The 17,569-nt window shown below is 45.2% G+C and overlaps 8 protein-coding genes across 8 annotated transcripts; 3 read left to right on the forward strand and 5 right to left on the reverse strand. All coding sequences in view use genetic code 12, as the record gives it.

The window, feature by feature from the left end:
* Nucleotides 1–705: 705 nt before the first annotated feature.
* Nucleotides 706–3,202, forward strand: LEU5 (coenzyme A transporter; the record flags this gene model as incomplete). The annotated part of the gene is made up of 2 exons (XM_006689147.2): nt 706–1,490; nt 2,062–3,202. The coding sequence occupies 2 exons, from the start codon at nt 706–708 to the stop codon at nt 3,200–3,202; spliced, it is 1,926 nt and encodes a 641-aa protein (XP_006689210.2).
* Nucleotides 3,203–3,365: 163 nt separating this feature from the next.
* On the reverse strand, nt 3,366–4,034 carry NAT2 (DUF1279 superfamily; the record flags this gene model as incomplete). The annotated part of the gene is made up of 1 exon (XM_006689146.2): nt 3,366–4,034. One exon carries the CDS (start codon nt 4,032–4,034, stop codon nt 3,366–3,368), a length of 669 nt encoding a protein of 222 aa, XP_006689209.2.
* Nucleotides 4,035–4,157: 123 nt separating this feature from the next.
* Nucleotides 4,158–6,570, reverse strand: PSN45_002276 (uncharacterized protein; the record flags this gene model as incomplete). The annotated part of the gene is made up of 2 exons (XM_006689143.2): nt 4,158–5,379; nt 5,660–6,570. The coding sequence occupies 2 exons, from the start codon at nt 6,568–6,570 to the stop codon at nt 4,158–4,160; spliced, it is 2,133 nt and encodes a 710-aa protein (XP_006689206.2).
* A 492-nt stretch (nt 6,571–7,062) lies between these two features.
* Nucleotides 7,063–8,685, reverse strand: PSN45_002277 (uncharacterized protein; the record flags this gene model as incomplete). Its single annotated transcript, XM_006689142.2, has 1 exon — nt 7,063–8,685. The coding sequence occupies one exon, from the start codon at nt 8,683–8,685 to the stop codon at nt 7,063–7,065; it is 1,623 nt and encodes a 540-aa protein (XP_006689205.1).
* A 180-nt stretch (nt 8,686–8,865) lies between these two features.
* PSN45_002278 (uncharacterized protein) lies at nt 8,866–9,765 on the forward strand (the record flags this gene model as incomplete). Its single annotated transcript, XM_006689140.2, has 1 exon — nt 8,866–9,765. The coding sequence occupies one exon, from the start codon at nt 8,866–8,868 to the stop codon at nt 9,763–9,765; it is 900 nt and encodes a 299-aa protein (XP_006689203.1).
* A 166-nt stretch (nt 9,766–9,931) lies between these two features.
* Nucleotides 9,932–10,321, forward strand: RPL38 (60S ribosomal protein eL38; the record flags this gene model as incomplete). The annotated part of the gene is made up of 2 exons (XM_006689141.2): nt 9,932–9,937; nt 10,091–10,321. 2 exons carry the CDS (start codon nt 9,932–9,934, stop codon nt 10,319–10,321), a joined length of 237 nt encoding a protein of 78 aa, XP_006689204.2.
* Nucleotides 10,322–10,437: 116 nt separating this feature from the next.
* On the reverse strand, nt 10,438–11,529 carry PSN45_002280 (transcription initiation factor IIF subunit beta; the record flags this gene model as incomplete). The annotated part of the gene is made up of 1 exon (XM_006690125.1): nt 10,438–11,529. The coding sequence occupies one exon, from the start codon at nt 11,527–11,529 to the stop codon at nt 10,438–10,440; it is 1,092 nt and encodes a 363-aa protein (XP_006690188.1).
* A 266-nt stretch (nt 11,530–11,795) lies between these two features.
* ADH6_2 (Alcohol dehydrogenase) lies at nt 11,796–12,890 on the reverse strand (the record flags this gene model as incomplete). The annotated part of the gene is made up of 1 exon (XM_006689139.1): nt 11,796–12,890. The coding sequence occupies one exon, from the start codon at nt 12,888–12,890 to the stop codon at nt 11,796–11,798; it is 1,095 nt and encodes a 364-aa protein (XP_006689202.1).
* Nucleotides 12,891–17,569: the final 4,679 nt, after the last annotated feature.

A 17,569-nucleotide genomic window follows, 5' to 3' on the forward strand; every position in this document is an offset into this window, starting at 1 on the left:
GCAATCGTCAATAAAAACTCAAATATAGGCTGAAAAATCCCCCAAAAACCACCCATACACCTTCTGTTTCTCCCTCCTATAAAAGGAGCAGGAAAAGTCCAGGAGTCCTGGATTCTGCCTCTAATCCCTAAATCCACCTCGTTCCGAGATTCGGTGACACAAAACCGTTCACCGCGATTATCAACACAAAACCACTTTTGTGATCAAAAATCTCCATAAACAAACTCGTCCTCAACGACCAGTGTACGGAACAATAATATCAGTTATCGCAACAATCAATTTGTCCTATTAGTTTGCACCCATCGCCAAACTAATACCTCGTCCATAGAAGTCTCCAGTGTTTCCACAAGTTCACCTTCTTCTAGACTTTTTAAACTATCCTGGAGCTAGTTATAATCACTGAAGTTTTTTTTTGCAACTGTTGCTAAGCGCACGATGAATATCCAAAACACCGAGGGATTGATGACACCTGACGATGCAACCGTGGCGGCAGTGGCGGTAGCAAACGGTGTAGCCAACTCCGACCAATTACAACAGCATTACCTTCAACAGCATCACCTTCAGCAGCAGCATCACCAACACCAACACCAGCACCAACATCAACACCAATCGCTCCACCACCACCAAGCACCGCAGCTCCACCAGTTTTCGTCCCAGGATCTCAGTAGTCAGGTGACCACCCACCAGCTCAACCACCATCTTGAAATGTTGTCTCAGCAGGTGAAAGTGGAAAATCTCTTGGAGCTGGCCCTGAAAAAAGTGGCACCCAGGTCAAGTGATTTGTATCGTGTTGGCCCACAGTTTAGCCAGACCAACCACCACCAGCAAATATACTGCCACAGTACCGGAATGGATGTGCTTCCATCGTTGCACGCTCGGATAGATCGAGGCTTTGAAGTGGGCGATGAAGGTACTTGGATCGGGTACAAACGTAACTATTTCACGCTTGTGGCGTCGTTCAGTTTGGACGGATTTGAATTTCAAAGATTCCTTCAAAACAGGTTTTATACATACGAGAAGCTGAAGACCAGTGGAGAACACAAGGTGGATATTAGCTATTTTGCCATTCGGCTAGTAGCCAAATGCTCGGACGACGAAGTCAACATCAGCTTGGTACAACATACACCCAAAAGAGACAAGGGCCCTCAGTTTCCACCTCCGATTTACCCAGCTGTGCCGGGAGACTTACCAGACCATGGTACGGTGAAGGTATCGTCCAATAAGCGGAATACCACCAAGCTCGATAACCTCAACAAAATCTTTTATTTTGACAGAGGCGAGTATTATCGCAACACGAACCTTGTCAAGGACGACTCGATATTGAAGAGTTACCCAAGTGATATGGTGCCACGGGTGGCCCGTTTTGAAAGGATCCAGTTCACCTCTTCCATTAGAATGAGAACCACCTCTGCCAACAATCGATTCTTCACGCTTCACGTGGAACTACTCGGAATTGTCGAAGACGAAGACTCACACATACAGCCGATCTTGTTGTCATCTATCGAGTCACCACCTTTGGTGATCAGAGGCCGTTCTCCTTCGAATTATCATAAGGATAAGACTTCGGGATATCGAGCCATGGACGATATACTGTCCCAGCACTTGCAACAGATGGGACCTCCATAGAAAACCAGTTTGTAAAACTATGTGTATAAAATGACAACATCTTGTAAAACTATCTATAAAATCTTGTTGTCGTGTTTGCTTACCTGCTCATCACTGCATTGGCTGAATGCGCACTCATGATTTCAATTTTTTCTCGACCCCATACTTCCAAACGTCACTGGAATCACTTTCATTTGTGCAGTGTGGCAGCCTACTTGTTTCATTCTTGTGAATTCGTTATTTACTTGTCGCCAAAAAAACCTTGTGTTGTTTTCTTCTCAAAAAAGGGCTACCATAATTGCGGTTAATTGTTCATCCATTTGCATAATCACATTACACCAATAAGAACCTGGCGGTGACTAAAATAAGGATGCTGGAAAAACCTTCAAAGTCCAGTACCGAAACACCAACAGGATCTTTGTTGCTGGCCAACAGCCTCCGATCGATTTTTTCCAGTTATAAACCAGTCGGTGATAGAGTCAATGACAACTCTACACCATTTGAACCCGTCAAGATCATAGATAAACAATCATTGGACTACATTGCCCGGTCAGGAATTGCCGGCGGGATTGCTGGGAGTGCTGCCAAGACGCTTGTAGCGCCGTTGGACAGAGTGAAGATCTTGTTTCAAACATCCAATCCAGAGTTTATCAAGTACCGAGGCTCCACCGCAGGGCTTTGGAGAGCCGGAAAGGTTATTTTACAGAACGACGGGCCTGCTGGCTTGTACCAGGGGCACTCAGTAACGTTACTTCGAATTTTCCCCTACGCGGCTATCAAGTTCGTTGCATACGAACAAATCCGAACACTTTTGATTCCCAACGACGATATGGAAACCGCTGCTCGTCGGTTCATGGCTGGATCATTGTCAGGGCTCTCCTCGGTATTCCTCACGTACCCGTTGGACTTGATACGAGTGCGAATGGCATTTGAAACCAAAAACTTGACCCACCACACCCATCAACACAAACAATATATAAGCCACCGTCGTGGCCAGTTGTACTCAACTGTCAGGACAATCTTCCACGAAAACCCTCCACATTCAGGCACCGATCCATTATGGGTGCGTTTCTTTCGGGAGAAACTCCCAAAGTCTGTGCTGGCCATCTCCAACTTTTATCGGGGGTTTGCACCCACGATCTTGGGGATGGTTCCCTACGCCGGGGTGTCGTTCTACACCCACGACTTGTTCCACGACTTATTCAGATCAAAGCACTTGTACCACTACTTGGTACAGGGCCAGGACCATGGCTCAAGTCTGTCGGTTCTGATACAATCAGCCCATCACCAGGTCAACTCTCGAGACTCAAGGGCTCCCCTTCGGGCTTACGCCCAGTTGATAGCCGGAGGCCTCGCGGGAATGTGTTCTCAGACAGCGGCGTACCCGTTCGAAGTGGTACGGAGGAGAATGCAGGTCGGAGGGGCTGTGGGCCAAGGTCAATTTTTGTCACTAAAGCAAACTGCTTCCATCATCTTCAAAGAAATGGGATTTCGTGGATTCTTTGTAGGATTGAGCATCGGTTACATCAAGGTGGTACCAATGCTGTCCTGCTCATTCTACGTGTACGAGAGAAGCAAGATGATGTTGGGAATATGATGAAAACGGGGAGCTGATTTGGCTGTATCTTATTTATTTTGCATACTATTCATTGTACTCATTTACGTTGTACTCGGTTCTTGTATAGGACACTATTTATTGTATATTTACGTATGACATCCATAGAAATGTTATGACAATTGGTAGATTGGTTATTTACAGGTTAGAAGAAGAAGTTGAACCATTTTTTCTTCTGGGTGGGACGGGTGCCAAACTTGCTGCTCGACGCAGTAAAGTCTTTGATGTGGTCCTTGGCGATATTGGCAGACGTCTTGATGCTCTGAGAGCCGAGTTTGAATCCCCATCCTCTCAACAACTTGACGACAGGAGGAGTGATGGCAGCGGTGAGAGGAAGACGGATAAAGATAAACGACTTGTGGATGGTGTAAGCTATGGCAAATTCAGCCCACGAGAACTGAGACAACACATAGCTGAGCGTTGACTGCGATTCTTCTCCAATAGGGTTCTCCAAGTCCTCCTGCGACTGCTGGAGCTGGTCTATTTCCTGCTGTCTTTTCAAGTCGTCATCACTGATGCCGAATCCAAACGTTTGTTTTATCTTATTCTCATAGTACTCTATCTCTTCCTTACCAGCAGAGTGGACCAAGAGATAGCACAATGGCAAGTCGATGGCACTCAAGCCAAGGTAGATTCCAAGAGCTGAAAACCCGTACTCTTTCATCAACGCTTTGATGCCAGTTGGTTTTTTGGGACCAGACGGAGGAGGTGGGGGAGGGGCCTTTATGGTGGATTGAAACCGCTTGAAAAGCTGACTTTTCACCGGGTATCGACTAAGTAACTTGACGGGCTGGAACATGGTGAACCGTAACATTGGTCTGGAGAACAGCTGTTTCCACATGGTGTTCATGGACATAATGATGATGATTTTTCGCCCACGATCAGCCGAATGCGCGCAACTAGAATGGCTGCAATAAAGTCATGTATATCTATGGACCTATCTAAATTGAGACCAGTACTTCTCGTCGGCAAAACGACTGTTGACGAACGCAAGCACTTCAGGGGAGTATACGTCTTGCAACCTTTCGTTGCCATTGAGAACCCGCTTTTCGTGGTCCGACTGTTCTTGCTTCGTCATCACCACTATGTTCTGCAAGCTTAATTCCTTAGTAGGATCCCACCGGGACAATGTCAATTTGGTAGAATAGTTGGAAATGGGAGACTTACCGTGGAAAATCTCCTCGAGAATGTAACTGACATCGGTCATGGAAATAGGTACTCTTTGGTCCAATTGTCCTATTCTGCTCTGTTGGCCTGCGAGACTTTGGAAGATACTGTCATATATCTTGTACCGGTTTTTCCCTTCTATAGGCTCTAGTGGGTACCCGGCCACGCTAGTAATGATGTAGGTGGCAATAGTTAAGCCATACATTCCAGGAATGGTTCCCAAAACCGGCAAAATACGTACTCTAAACCTCTGTAAAGCTGCCAATTCGTCTACTTTCCCCTTAGCAATCTCCTCAGGAGACAATGGCAAGAGCTGGGCCTTTCTGGGGTCCGGTTTCTCGGCAGAGAACACGGTGGGGATGTTGGTGATGATGCCTCTTTTTTTCAACCGGATCCGTACTGATCTGGTCAAAGGATCTTCTTCTGTTTTGCTGATATCTCCAATATTGATACGAGAAGGGTCAGACTTGCAAGCAGCCCCTCCCGAAGATACTACAGGTAACTTGTTTTCGTGGCAAAATGCTAGAAGGTCAACTTTGGTGTCAATATTATCGATACAATCAACAATATAAGTGGGCTTGAAGTCTCCACCAAAAATCAAGTCTCCAGCACTTTCCTTATTCCACAACTGATTCTTCACGTCGATCTGTACCCACGGAGCAATCTGCTCCAAGTGGTTTTTCAAGCACTGAACCTTGGGGATCCCCACATCCTTCAAGTTGGCTACCGCATGTCTGTTCAAAGAGCTTAAGGTGACTTGGTCAAAATCGATGATTCTGATTTTTCCCACTCCCGAACGTACCAACATGGTGGCAGCCCATGAACCTACACCCCCGGCTCCCACCACCACTATGTTCTGTTTCCTGAACTTGTCCATTCCTTCTTCACCCAAAAAAGCGTAGTTTCTTGCAAGTTGTTCGGCGATCAACTCTTCAGGGTACTCAGTCAGTGGCTGTTGTTTGGGCTCCGAAAGAATTGATGCCGTATTATTGCTGGTATTAAGAAGGTAGTGGATCCCTTCGACTATCAACACGGTCGTTGCCGCCGTGCCTATGGCAATACTCCAAGCTCGAGACATTGAGTTCAATTTTCGAGATGGCCTCAAATGCGCGATGCCTCAACTTGGGCTGCAAAAGCGAGCTTGATGCTTTATATATTGCAGGTTTGGATCCAGACACAGACTCAGCGTCTTACTACTGAAATCAATACCCGATAACCGTTCGTGGTGTAAGACTATGCTCACGTTTATATTCTATAAATATAAATACCTACAACTTGGCAGACACCTTTCTGCCCACGGTACACTTGATCAACCCATTTGGATCTGGTGATGGGTAAAACAAATCGGTATTGTTTTTTATACCCTTCCACTCGAGGTTGAACAAAATATAATGCTTGTTTGGCAATTGGTAGGTGACGGTTTCAATCTCCTTGACCTGCAACAAAATCTCGTGGGACATGTTGTACATGGTGGCCTGAACTGATGCCGAGTTCTCCAAGGCAAATTTGTCCAAAGTGATTTTCCTGGCCCCGTTGTAGGCATCATCGAATAGTCCCTTGTCAGCATATGAAAACACATCGTCCAATGTGCGGAGGTACTTACTGTCATAAACCCATGAAGCATCGACATCGGTCGACAAGACTCTGTCCTTGGTGGGCTGTAAGGTGGTGTAGTCGCACACGTTGTACCCGTAGAACATGGATCCGGTGGACTTTAAAACCGTCAAGTCCTTGATGGAAGAGGTGATTTTCAACTGCTTGGAAGCTCTGGTATAGTCCAACACGGTGATTCTGGTCTCAGGTCCTTCATGCTTGAACGAATGGGCGTGTAACTTGCCGTTAACTTCGTACTTGGACCACTTGGCCTGAACAATGGTGATTTCGATTCCAGAAATATGGTCGTACTTGGAGATAAAGTGCTTTGCCAAGTGGGCAGCAAAGCGTTCGATGGGCCACACATCGGTATTCTTGGCTTCCACCAAAATGGTGTTTTTGACGGTGTCGGTGGGAACAATGGGGGAGTTATCGGCATCGGTGTATGATACATCAAAGTTACCTCTCAACAATACCTTGACATTGGCTTCCAATACGTCTTGGATTTGGGGGTTGGAAGGATCTTTCTTGACCTTAAGGAACTTGACGTTACCCTTACCGTATGAGGAACTGACTAATTGTGATTGCATGCTGATTTGAACAAGAAAAGATTATTGGGAGGAGAATCGGCCTATTTATAGGATATTGAGCTTATCGAGGTGTCGCGCTGCGATTTGGGGAAATCAGTTATCAGGCCTTCGGGGTATTCCGACGGAGAAAAATTGCACGATAGCAATAATGAGGTAAGTATCTTACGATTTAAGGGGGATTAGAGGTGCTACCTGACGGATATATGAACCTGTTTTATTTGTTGGAACCGCATAACCGGTGAAAGTGTACATCCTGTAGTTTCAATTGTTCTAGTTATATTCTCAAATGGAGCTCCGCTGCGACGTGGATCAGGGCCAAGCGTGGAACCAGCTCGCGGCAATTAGTGCGAGCTCGCCCGATGGCACCTGTTTATCCGATCTGAGCCACTAAAAAGTTGCAAAAAAAACACAGTGAAATCGCAACCGGAGAACCGGTTTGGGGCAACTTATCAACCTTAAATAATTCCATTTCTATTTAAAATATCAGCCTATCTACACGTTCTTCTTATCGTCAACGGGAGGGTTACCGGGCAGGAAGATTGTCCCGGGGTCACTTACGGGATTCACCGACTTGATATCTTCGATGTCGGAGGTGCTGGTATCGAGATCAGTTGTGAGAACAGGCGTCAAGACTTCTTTGGTTATCGACTGGGGGGCCACCTCGAGCTTTTCCAAGATGCTGGAAACGGTATCAGTCTGTTGTTTGGACGACTTGATGTCTTCCATGTCGATAAGATCCGAGGGGCGAGATTCTTCTTTCTCTTCGTCTGTTTCAGGCACGGGCTCGGCAAACCGAAGGTTCTTCTTCACCTTCGGAGTGTCCTCATCAGCAGGGTCATAGGTCGATATATCGTCGTCATCGTTGTCATTGTCGAAGACCAACTCGGCGGTTCTAATCCATCTTCTTCTTCTGGTATACTTGCTGTAGGAATCATCAGTAGTAGGTCTCTTCCAAGTGTTGTCGTAGTAAATAAACCCTTCGTCGCTACCAGGGTTAGCGGTGGTCTTGGACCGTTTACCGGGCGGCAAAGTAACGGCACCATCGTTGGTTAAATCCAAACGCCAGCTCTTGTCGACCCATCTCCATCGCGCGTTGTTCATCGATAACTGCAGAGACTGCTCCAGTCCAAACGAATACTGCTGATGATTTTCAGGGTTGGGCAACTTGAACGAGTCGATGGACGATGACTCATTAAGGAACTCGTCTGTCCAGGGAGTTCTCTCGTAGGACAACAAATTCGAGGTCCAACCAATTCCCAACCATCTTCTCTGGTTCTCATAAATCACATACGTGAACCTTACTGGCCGGTTGCTCTTACTGCTCAACGGATTCAAGGAATGGCCAGCATTTTTTTGGACCTTGGCAAAGGCAGCAGCGAACAACGAGTGGTTTCTTTGCCTCAGAAAGTCCAACCCTGTCAAGTAGAAAAACAACACACGGGTAAGCCTCAACTTCCAGATCATCTTCCGGGTCACACTCAGGTATGCCGAGTGGTAGGTCAACAAGTACACACCGGTGACAAGTAAAATGGTCCGGGGTTGGATCAAAAGAAAAGATACAATAAGGTAAATGGGGGTTAGGAAAACGGTGGTGAAAAGTAACCGTTTGATGTCGTAGGCGGTCAACGACAACGAGATGATGGGATCCAACAACCGGTCGGCCTTGAGACATGTGTTGGTCAACGCCTGGATCACCTCATCGAGCGAAGGGTGCAAGTTAGCCTCTTGTAGGATCTTTTTGTTAAGCAACGCGTAGAGAGTGATAAAACCGACAATCAACAAGTGGCCGAACCACGTCACCAACGCTTCAAAGTACAACACCACCAATGCGTAGGCACTGATCAATACCACGTTGACCCAATAGTCATCATTGGTCCAGGTGATAATGGATAAGAGTTTGTTGACGATGAGCAAGTAAGGGTAGGCTCTAACCAAAGCCTTGGAGACAATGGGCGGAGTCGACAGGAGGAGCGGCGAGGACTGGGGTTTGGCGTCGACAGCATGTGACTGGGTGGACGAGAAGCTGGCGGTGACTTCGGCGGCACTGGGGTTGACAGATTCATGGTCAACACTGGTATCAGGCGCCTCTGGTTGCTCTTTTGGTTTGGGAGCCATTGGTTTTGAATTAGCGGGAGAAGGCACGCGGAGCAGGGGGCAGAATGTTTGCGGCAGATACGAGTATCAGGATAGTGCCAGGGGATGTGGTGGCAGAATTCAAAACTAAATTTACTGAGTACAAACAGGGTTAGTAGGAATTTGCTGATGTTGAGAAGTCGCATTGATGCATCTGAAAATATGAATTTCTCCAAGGTTCTTTCGAAAGAGATTAAGAAGAAGAGGAAAGGAAAAGGTGTTGAGAGAGGCGACAAGAGGAGAAGATCAGAGAAGGGGGATGGTCAGAATTATAATAGTAAAAAAGTGGTCGATGGCGCTGGCGTTATCGAGTGTGAACGAGGAGTTGTGGGCAGTGACACAAATGGGAATGTGAATACGAATAGTGACGAGACGGCTGCAGCTGGTGGCGAAAGAACAGACATATCTGCTACTGCTGCAGGCGGCCAGGACAACAAAGACGACGCTGCCGCCTCCAAAAATGCAGATGCTACAACTGGGCTCCAGGTTCAACAACAACTACGAATCAATGCCAAGCGGGAACGGTACCGGCAGCAGGCGGCAAAGGAGGCTGCTATTGACCCCCAATTCTGCCTCGACCAAATCTCCGCTATCCACAAACACAAACTTGTGGTGCAACTCCGAGTCTACATTAAAAGTCTCGTACACCAGTGGGAAAAAGCCACCGAAGCGCTTCCGCCAGATTCTCCCCAGCACGAGTTACTCCTCGATACAAAGAAGAACTTGGTGCCGTTACTCTACAAACTCCGAAGTGACGGTCTCACTGATGATATGGTGGTGTCTCTCAGCACTATCTGCTATTATCTTCAACACCGCCAGTTTCGCCCGGCAAACGAGAGTTACATGAAACTAAGCATCGGAAATGTGGCCTGGCCTATCGGGGTGCTCCACGTCGGGATCCATGCTAGAAGTGCTTCCCTGAGGATTACTGGTGAGAAACTGGCTGCAAATATCATGATAGACGATAAGACCCGGCGATGGATCACCGCGGTGAAGAGATTGATAACGTTTCTGGAGACCTACGATGTGGTTCAAGATACTGGTATCGGTGGTGCTGACTAGGATGTGTGATGTGTGGATATTTTATTAGTATACACTGAGGGAGTAGTTAACAGGGCTTGTACCCTAATAACCATTTGTGACTGCGCGCGCCCTGTGCCAGTGGGTTTTTCTTCCACATCGCTTTCGAAATTTAATTTTCTGGTTTACAGTATTAGATACATTAAAGATGGCCGTATGTACAACAGAATGATCAAACTCCGGATATGAAACAACCCACACTGTCACAAGCACAGGAGCAACTGCATCTGTACGAACAAACACCCCCAGGGTGTTTTGCCCGTGAGGTTTTATCCCAAGGCAAACCCTCATACTAACAATTTTTCAGAGAGAAATCAAAGACATCAAGGAATTCGTTGAATTAGCCAGAAGAGCCGACGTCAAGTCTGCTGTTGTCAAGGTCAACAAGAAGATCAATGCCAACGGTAAGAAGTTCAAGCAAACCAAGTTCAAGGTTAGAGGTACCAGATACCAATACACCTTGGTTGTCAACGATGCCGGTAAGGCCAAGAAGTTGCAACAATCCTTGCCACCAACCTTGAGCATCAAGAACTTGTAAGTTTGTGGCTTGCGAAGCGCCATGTAAATTAACTTTCCATTTTTATTTTAACGGTTATATCTATAGCTTAATACAAGATAATAATTATCTTAGATTGAGGAGATGTTGAACAACACCTAAAGAACATCTTCCATGTCGTCATCCTCTTCCTCTTCTTCTTGGTCGTTATTGTCATTATGGTTGATATCCAACCCGGCCTTGGCTGCCCGTTCGGCATCTCTCAACTTCTTATACTCAGGTTTTAAATTGTACTTCGAGGTATAAGGCCCCTTTTTGATGAGGTTGGCTATGGAGTCCAATGACTCTTTCAAGTACGACTCGGGCTGCTTGGTTCTCTCTCTCAAGCCCTTGATGGACCAGTATTCATATTCTTCGAATAATCTGAACAATAAGTCCAACAAGTCCTTCTGGGGCATTCTGATGGCCCTGCCCTCATTTTTGTTCTTGTTGGTATTGGGCTTGAGAAACACATTGGTGCCTCTGCCCTTAAACGAGGGCCCGGCGTTGGACTGCAGCACGCCCGGAATCTCGTCCAATAAAACCACCTTAGGCCGGACTTTTTCCTTTTGGATCGTGTGTTTTCTGGCCGCATAGTCCTTGGCCCGTTTGTCGGTGATGGAAGGTCTTATCTGGCAATCGTGGCAGATTTTGCCGCATAAGGCGGTCTTTTTGGGGATGGTTTTCACAAACGGAACCGCATCTGGGTTTTGATTTTGGTTCTGACCATTTCCGAAACGGTTGTACCGTCTTTGACGGTAGTCTTCCTCAACCTCTGGGGTCTTCTCAATGGGCCGGTCGCTACTCAACTCGGTGTTTTCGGCTTTGAATCGCTGAAGGTTCTCTTCCGAAAACACATACGAGTTTCTCACCTGGGTGTTGAGAATGGAGATATCATATTCCTGGGGAATCTCGTCGTTGGCAGTGGAATCATCCACCACCAACTTGACCTCAAGCTTCTTGTGGCCGTTGGCGGTGGTGTTTCTGATCTTGACTCTCCCGAGCTGTTTGCCCATCAAGTTGGGGTTCTGCCACTTTGTGGCAAGGTATTTGGGTAACTTGACCAACCAGATTTTCTGGTTGCCGTTGGTGAGATCCATGTCCAAGGACTCGCCCTTTTCAAGATAATCTTCAGGGTCCGACATGAGTTCGGGCTCATCGACCTTGTCTCCATTGTCTTCCTGTTTAATTTCTTGCTTGACGTTGCTCATGGGAGAAGATGAATGTGGGAAAAGTGCGCGAAGTTGCACTATGGCTGCGGAAACACACTAGTGCGGACCAGGTGGAGAATAAGTGTGTGAGCGAGTAAGAGGGAAGAGGGTGAGAGTAAGAGCGAAGAGGGTAAGAGTAAGAGCGAAGAAGTAAGAGTGATGCGAGTGAGAGTGAGACAGTGTGCAAAATGTCTGGTTGTTACTCAGTCTACTATCATAGTAAATTGTATTACTCAATCTGCTCTCATGTTTGCATGTACCATTTTCTACTGAAAGTACTGGTCAATGCCCGTCAACACAAATCGATACTTCACATCGTACTTTCCAAGTCTTTCCATCGCCTCGGTATAGTTCTTGACACTCATAGGCAACTTCTCGATGATTGGGTAAATCTGGTGGTCAGCAGCCATCTTCAACATCTTTACAGCTTCTGTTCCACTCCCACTCTTGGAACCTTTGATTGCCACGTCATTGGAGACAATCCCAGACGCGTGAAGTGGAACCATTGTTGAACCATTTGGTACCCCAACAGTGACCCACTGTCCACCTGGACGAATGGCCCGCAAATAAGCATTGAGATCAAGATTATCCATCAGAGCTCCACAGTAAAGAACCATATCAAGCTTGTGGCTATACTTGTTGGCCCACTCGGGATCATCTTCTGTGGCCACAAAGTCGTCGGCTCCCAACTGAGTGAGAGCTTCGTGCTTCTTAGCCAAAGTTCTGGAGATGGCTACCACGTGTGCCCCCAATGCTTTGGCAAACTTCAAGCCCAAATGGCCCAACCCTCCGATTCCCACGATTCCTACCGTTTGGCCCTTTTTCCCGTTCAATTTCTTGTACAATGGTGAAAACACTGTCAACCCAGCGCACATCAACGGTCCAGCATACTCTTCGGGCAAGTGTTTGGGGATGGGAATTACAAATCTCTGGTTGGCGGTGACATGCGAAGCAAATCCTCCTTTGGTAACCGACCCAGTTTCAAAGTCCACGTCGTCGTAGGTGAAAACAGCCCGAACACAGTACTGTTCCCTGTCACTCAAACAGAGCTCACATTCCCCACAGGAGTTCAGAACCGGCCCGAGTCCAACAATCTGTCCCACCGTGATATGGGTGACATTGGAACCAATTCTGATGGCTTCACCGACAATTTCGTGTCCTACAACCACTGATGCATCTCGGTGTGGTCCCCAAACACACTGGAGAGTGTGGACATCGGTTCCACATACTCCACAGGCGTGGATTTTGATCATGACATCGTTATCCATAAAAGGCTTCGGTTCATATTTGATGGGTTCTGCTTGCGACCAGTGGACCGGGTCGCTGGAGCCTAGGGCTTGGATGGTAGTTGGATAGGACATTTGATGATTTTGATTTTGGAAACATTGACGGCGAAAGTATGGGGAATTTATAGCTGGTTTGTGATAGAGATTGGGAAGCTCTTGATTAGTGGCTACTAAGGAAGTTTGTGATGCTTATAAAGCAGTAGCCTAATAGGGATGCCACTCAACCGAATTAGTGGATGTGTAGCGGGTTGACATCCTAATACAGCATCTTACCCGAGACTAATATCTTGTGTGGGAGTTCCGCATTAGGAACTAATTCCTATCATTCAAAATGCATCTTTCCAGTACAGTACCGCCTCTCAAGCTGAGCAATCATACAGCTAGATACATTAAGGAAGATATACAGTAGGAGTTTTAACTTGGGAGAATACATCTGGTGCGCAAATGGTTCATTCCTTGATCCCGAAATGAGGCTTCCACACACTGCAGCTGGTGCGAGGCGGCGCACCCCGGAATCCCACACCGCCTCGGTAAAGATGCGCATTATGGATTCTGTCGATTTTCATGCACAAGCCCTTGCTAGACATCTTACACATCGCCAGCAATTCTATCTGATATATCCCACACGGGATGAAAATTACTAATAATTGGTTGTTTATTAAGTATCCAGTACTATGTACAATCCGGCTACAACGGCCCTGAGATCCAAAAGACCCCAGCCTGAAGAATTGAAATAATGAATGATGAATATAAATAAAGGATAGATCTCTGCAGTAGCCCAGGTTGCAAGCAACACCTAAAATATCAAGAACATCCCACTAGCTAGGAACCCCTTTAAATGGGAGACCTTATCATTGAGTGGGAGGCCTCCCACCTAGTCGTAATCGTCCGCCAAAAAGTACCGTAATCTGTGAGGTCCTGGTTTGATTTTATGCTTAACAACCTTTAAACTATTAGCCATTTGTTTGCAAATCAAGTAATTGAAATACATTGTTACTTCTGCAGTAAATACCGCCACGAAGGGACTGGCCACGAACACCATTAGAGCACCTGCTGTGTTAACTATGAGGGTGTACCAAAAACTTACAAAAAAAGCTATCATTGTGTTGTTTAGTAAAGACACCCTCGATGATAGTCCAATTAATATATTAGTTTTTTTTCAAAGGTCCCACCCGGGGCATTGGCAAGACTAAGATGATTGTGTGCGCGGGCAAAAGGGTTGCGGCCAAAAAGCTGCAGGCACTTGTTCCGCGGCACGACCAAATCTTTAGTTGGCTGGCTGCAAATGACTGCTTATCAAAATGCTCTTCCAACTCTTTATATTTTCTGCTTCATGTCCTAGCTCTGGAATGTTAGAGGAATTGAGGTGAATATTCCTCCCTTGATTTGTATTTCATTGATCTTCTTACCAACAGGTTCTATATTTCTTATCAGGCGGCTGTGGCTCTGAGAAGTATCAACTGATGCTGTTATTCAAAATACTTAACTTCAGTTCCAATAATAGGAAACCAAACTCCGAAAGCATTCTGTTTTTCTACCATAGAAATCACCAAGCACCAAAAATATGTGAAGCTTTCAGTACAATTGGGTAACTAGTTCTTGATGTTAATTGATTTATCTAAAAACTTCCAAACTTTTCTTCACCTTCATTGTCCTTCCGGTGAAGTTCATCCACCAGGATCGCCATGTATTTTCTCAGATTATCCATTAACGGAGAATCCGGGTATCTCTCAAAAGATTCCACTTTAGGGGACAGGGGTTCGGCTAGAGCTGTTGATGTACCTGAATTTACTAACGGGAATATCGGGAGTACTAGTCAATTTTCCCCGGCTCAACTATATTAACTTGACCATAATAATCAAATTGGGCTTATCCCGTACATTTAGTTCCTCCCGCATATCGCATGATTCTTTTTAATGTACATGCCCAGAAAACAGTTCAGGTGGCTAGACAAGGGCAAACTTCTCCTATTTGACGTACTGGTTACATTTCCAAATATGACAAGGCATATATTGGCGTTCAATAAATCCCACGTTACAATTTAATGGTGATTTCTTTCACTAATCGTGATTGGGCATATGATCTCTATTTCACTTGGGTACAAAAGTTCACTGGTTCTTTTCCTCTCACCTACAATCCATAATATCACTAGTTGGAAAGGGTGTTAGCATTGGCATTCAATTTTCAAATGTAAAGGGGCTTTCTACATATCAGTAGTATGTAAAAGTGCTACATAACAGCTTTTAGTTTTTCAGGCATGCAAGAAAGGGAAAACTGCCGGTCCAAGGAGTTTATCAATCGATTGTTATTTTGTGATCAGATAGAGTAAGTATGTGTGCATACTATCAAATGCAATGCGTTACGTATGGTCTTTATTAGGTTTACTAAAATCGCGCCCACCCCGTGTAGGATACAAAACCCGGACTTCTCTGCGAGGAAAAGACGATTGACACACGCTTTCTCGCACTCCAGCGAGTCGCTTTGTTTGGGTTGGCATACGCCGACGGGATTTCGCAGCCGTTGGCTTTTCGGGGTATGCTGTACGGAGTAGGGGGCATAAACAAAAAGATTGTGAGTGAATCCTGATCTAGGCTTATGAAAGATAGCAGTTTCAGGAAGTGCGAGCAATGACTCCGAACCAGTCACTTGTGGCTTTTCAAGTGCAGGCTGCAGAAAAGAGGATATTTTTTTCAGTTTAATTTAAGTACTGTAAAGACTTCGTATTAGGTTTTATTGTTATATGGACATACTAATAGGGGTTTGCCGTCTCAGGCGGTGCCCTCTTTAATAGGAAATGATAGCCGTGCATATGCAACGATAATCAAAGACTATTCTCCTCTCTGAAAAAATCGATTGTGTGAGCGATTGTGTGCTGCCCCAGCTGAAAATACGCCCCTTAAATTGGAGAAAAAGAAAGCGATTTCAGGTTAGGTTGAGGAGTTTTATGACATGAATGGTGGCCTGGGGTGGCCTCTGGAGTTTTAAACTGCCCTGGACCTTGCTGGTGTCTAAAAAACGGGGTCTGTAAGCCCATTTTGTCAAGATTTGGAGGAATTTGATACAAGAACTAGCGATTTAGGAGTGAATCACCATTCAAAGGGATTGGAGCTATTTTAATTCTCTTAGGGGACACTGGAGATGCTTTGACTATCCAATTTCCTTCCATTTTTGTTCTTGGGCTAAGATTTGGGGTTCTTGTATGTTTTAAATTGTAGATGATATTCCCTAAGATAAATCACTATTTTCAGATGGTTTCTTTGGAATGAAAGACAGGGATACCACTTTAGTGATCTCTGAAACTTGAAACCGTTTGAGTAGGCATCTTTGTCACTCTTTTTGGTGGGCATTTTGATGTGTTGACTTCTCGCTATTTTCAGGCGATCTCCAGGACAGCCGATGCAGCTCCAAGTATGGGGTTTATGAATAGTGACTTCCTCTAGCTTGTTTAGAATACTCTGAAAGTGACAAAATCTCTTTTGAATCTCTTGAATTTGTTAAGAATCTGGTTTTCTGGTAACTTTTAGGATAGGAAGATTTGAAAAAGGATACAAAATACCAAGCAACTTCTCAAATTCTGTTTTAGGAACTGTGAAAACTAGATTAACTCATAGAAACAATGTCTTCAATATGGCCAGTGTTCTTCGTTTGCTCTAAGTGTTGTTGGTTCACTAAAATATTCAAAGTTTGGCAATTGTTCAGTGATTTTGGGTTAAATTCAAATTGGACGAATCTTTCAGATTTTGGACTTTTTCGACAAGAAAACCACAACTCCTTATAAAACACAAGCTGTGAAAGTGATCAACAGTTTGTGTTTTCAGGATAGGTTCCCAAAAACCTAGAAATTCGAATTCTTGTGATTCTAGCATGTTTGTGAAATATTGAATTCGAGAGGTTTCAACACCAAAACCACAAACTCGGCCAATTGACACATGCAGCACTATTCATAAGTACAAGGATTACTCCAGGTCTCTGAAACACATCACATGCTCTCTAGTTAAAATGTTAACTTTGAAAACATTGTAGTATTGTGAAGAACGCAAGAAAATCGCTGGCACCTAGGTAAACAACGCCGAATAAATCGTCAACCAGAATAGAATTTTCCCAAGAATTCAGCTATGGAGATTCACAAGAGAAAACTGACCAGCTTCTATATGAACGCTGAAAATAGCCGATCAATAACCGAGATTATCAAGATGTGACCATCGCTGATTAATCCGAGTGATTTACAAAATCTTTACAAATAATTTAACAATACCTCAAACATGTACCGAAGAGTTACCAGAGATATGACCCTGAATGCCATTTGATGACCAAAAGTACCTGAAGTCGGCACTGCTAGAGTCAATTATTACGGTACAGATAGACAAATATGACTGGTTTGGATGCAAAAAAACACCAATACAAAAGCAATTGCACCATAGAAAGCTGGAGAAGTAGAGAACCCTACAAAAGAGCCATTGGACTACAAGTTTCAGGTGGCTGCCGCATGTTTGAGAGGGTCACAGTTGATTACGAAAAGCAAGCGGACGCGTGCGGTATATGAGACAAAGTTTTTCGGACTCTGAATCCCTAAAACCCGTTTACTATCAATGGGTTGGCGAAGATCTACACCCCAGAGCTGGTCAGCCTAATGATTAATAACGCAAAAAGAAAAAAGAACTACATGGTCCAAGGCACCCAAAATAGTCATTCGAAGCACCAGAGAAGCCGAAGTCTCCAGAGGCTCAGGGAATTATTTTTTTCTCCCTTTTTAG

Source organism: Yamadazyma tenuis, chromosome 2, assembly GCF_029203305.1.
Source record: "Yamadazyma tenuis chromosome 2, complete sequence".
Lineage (NCBI taxonomy): Eukaryota > Fungi > Ascomycota > Pichiomycetes > Serinales > Debaryomycetaceae > Yamadazyma > Yamadazyma tenuis.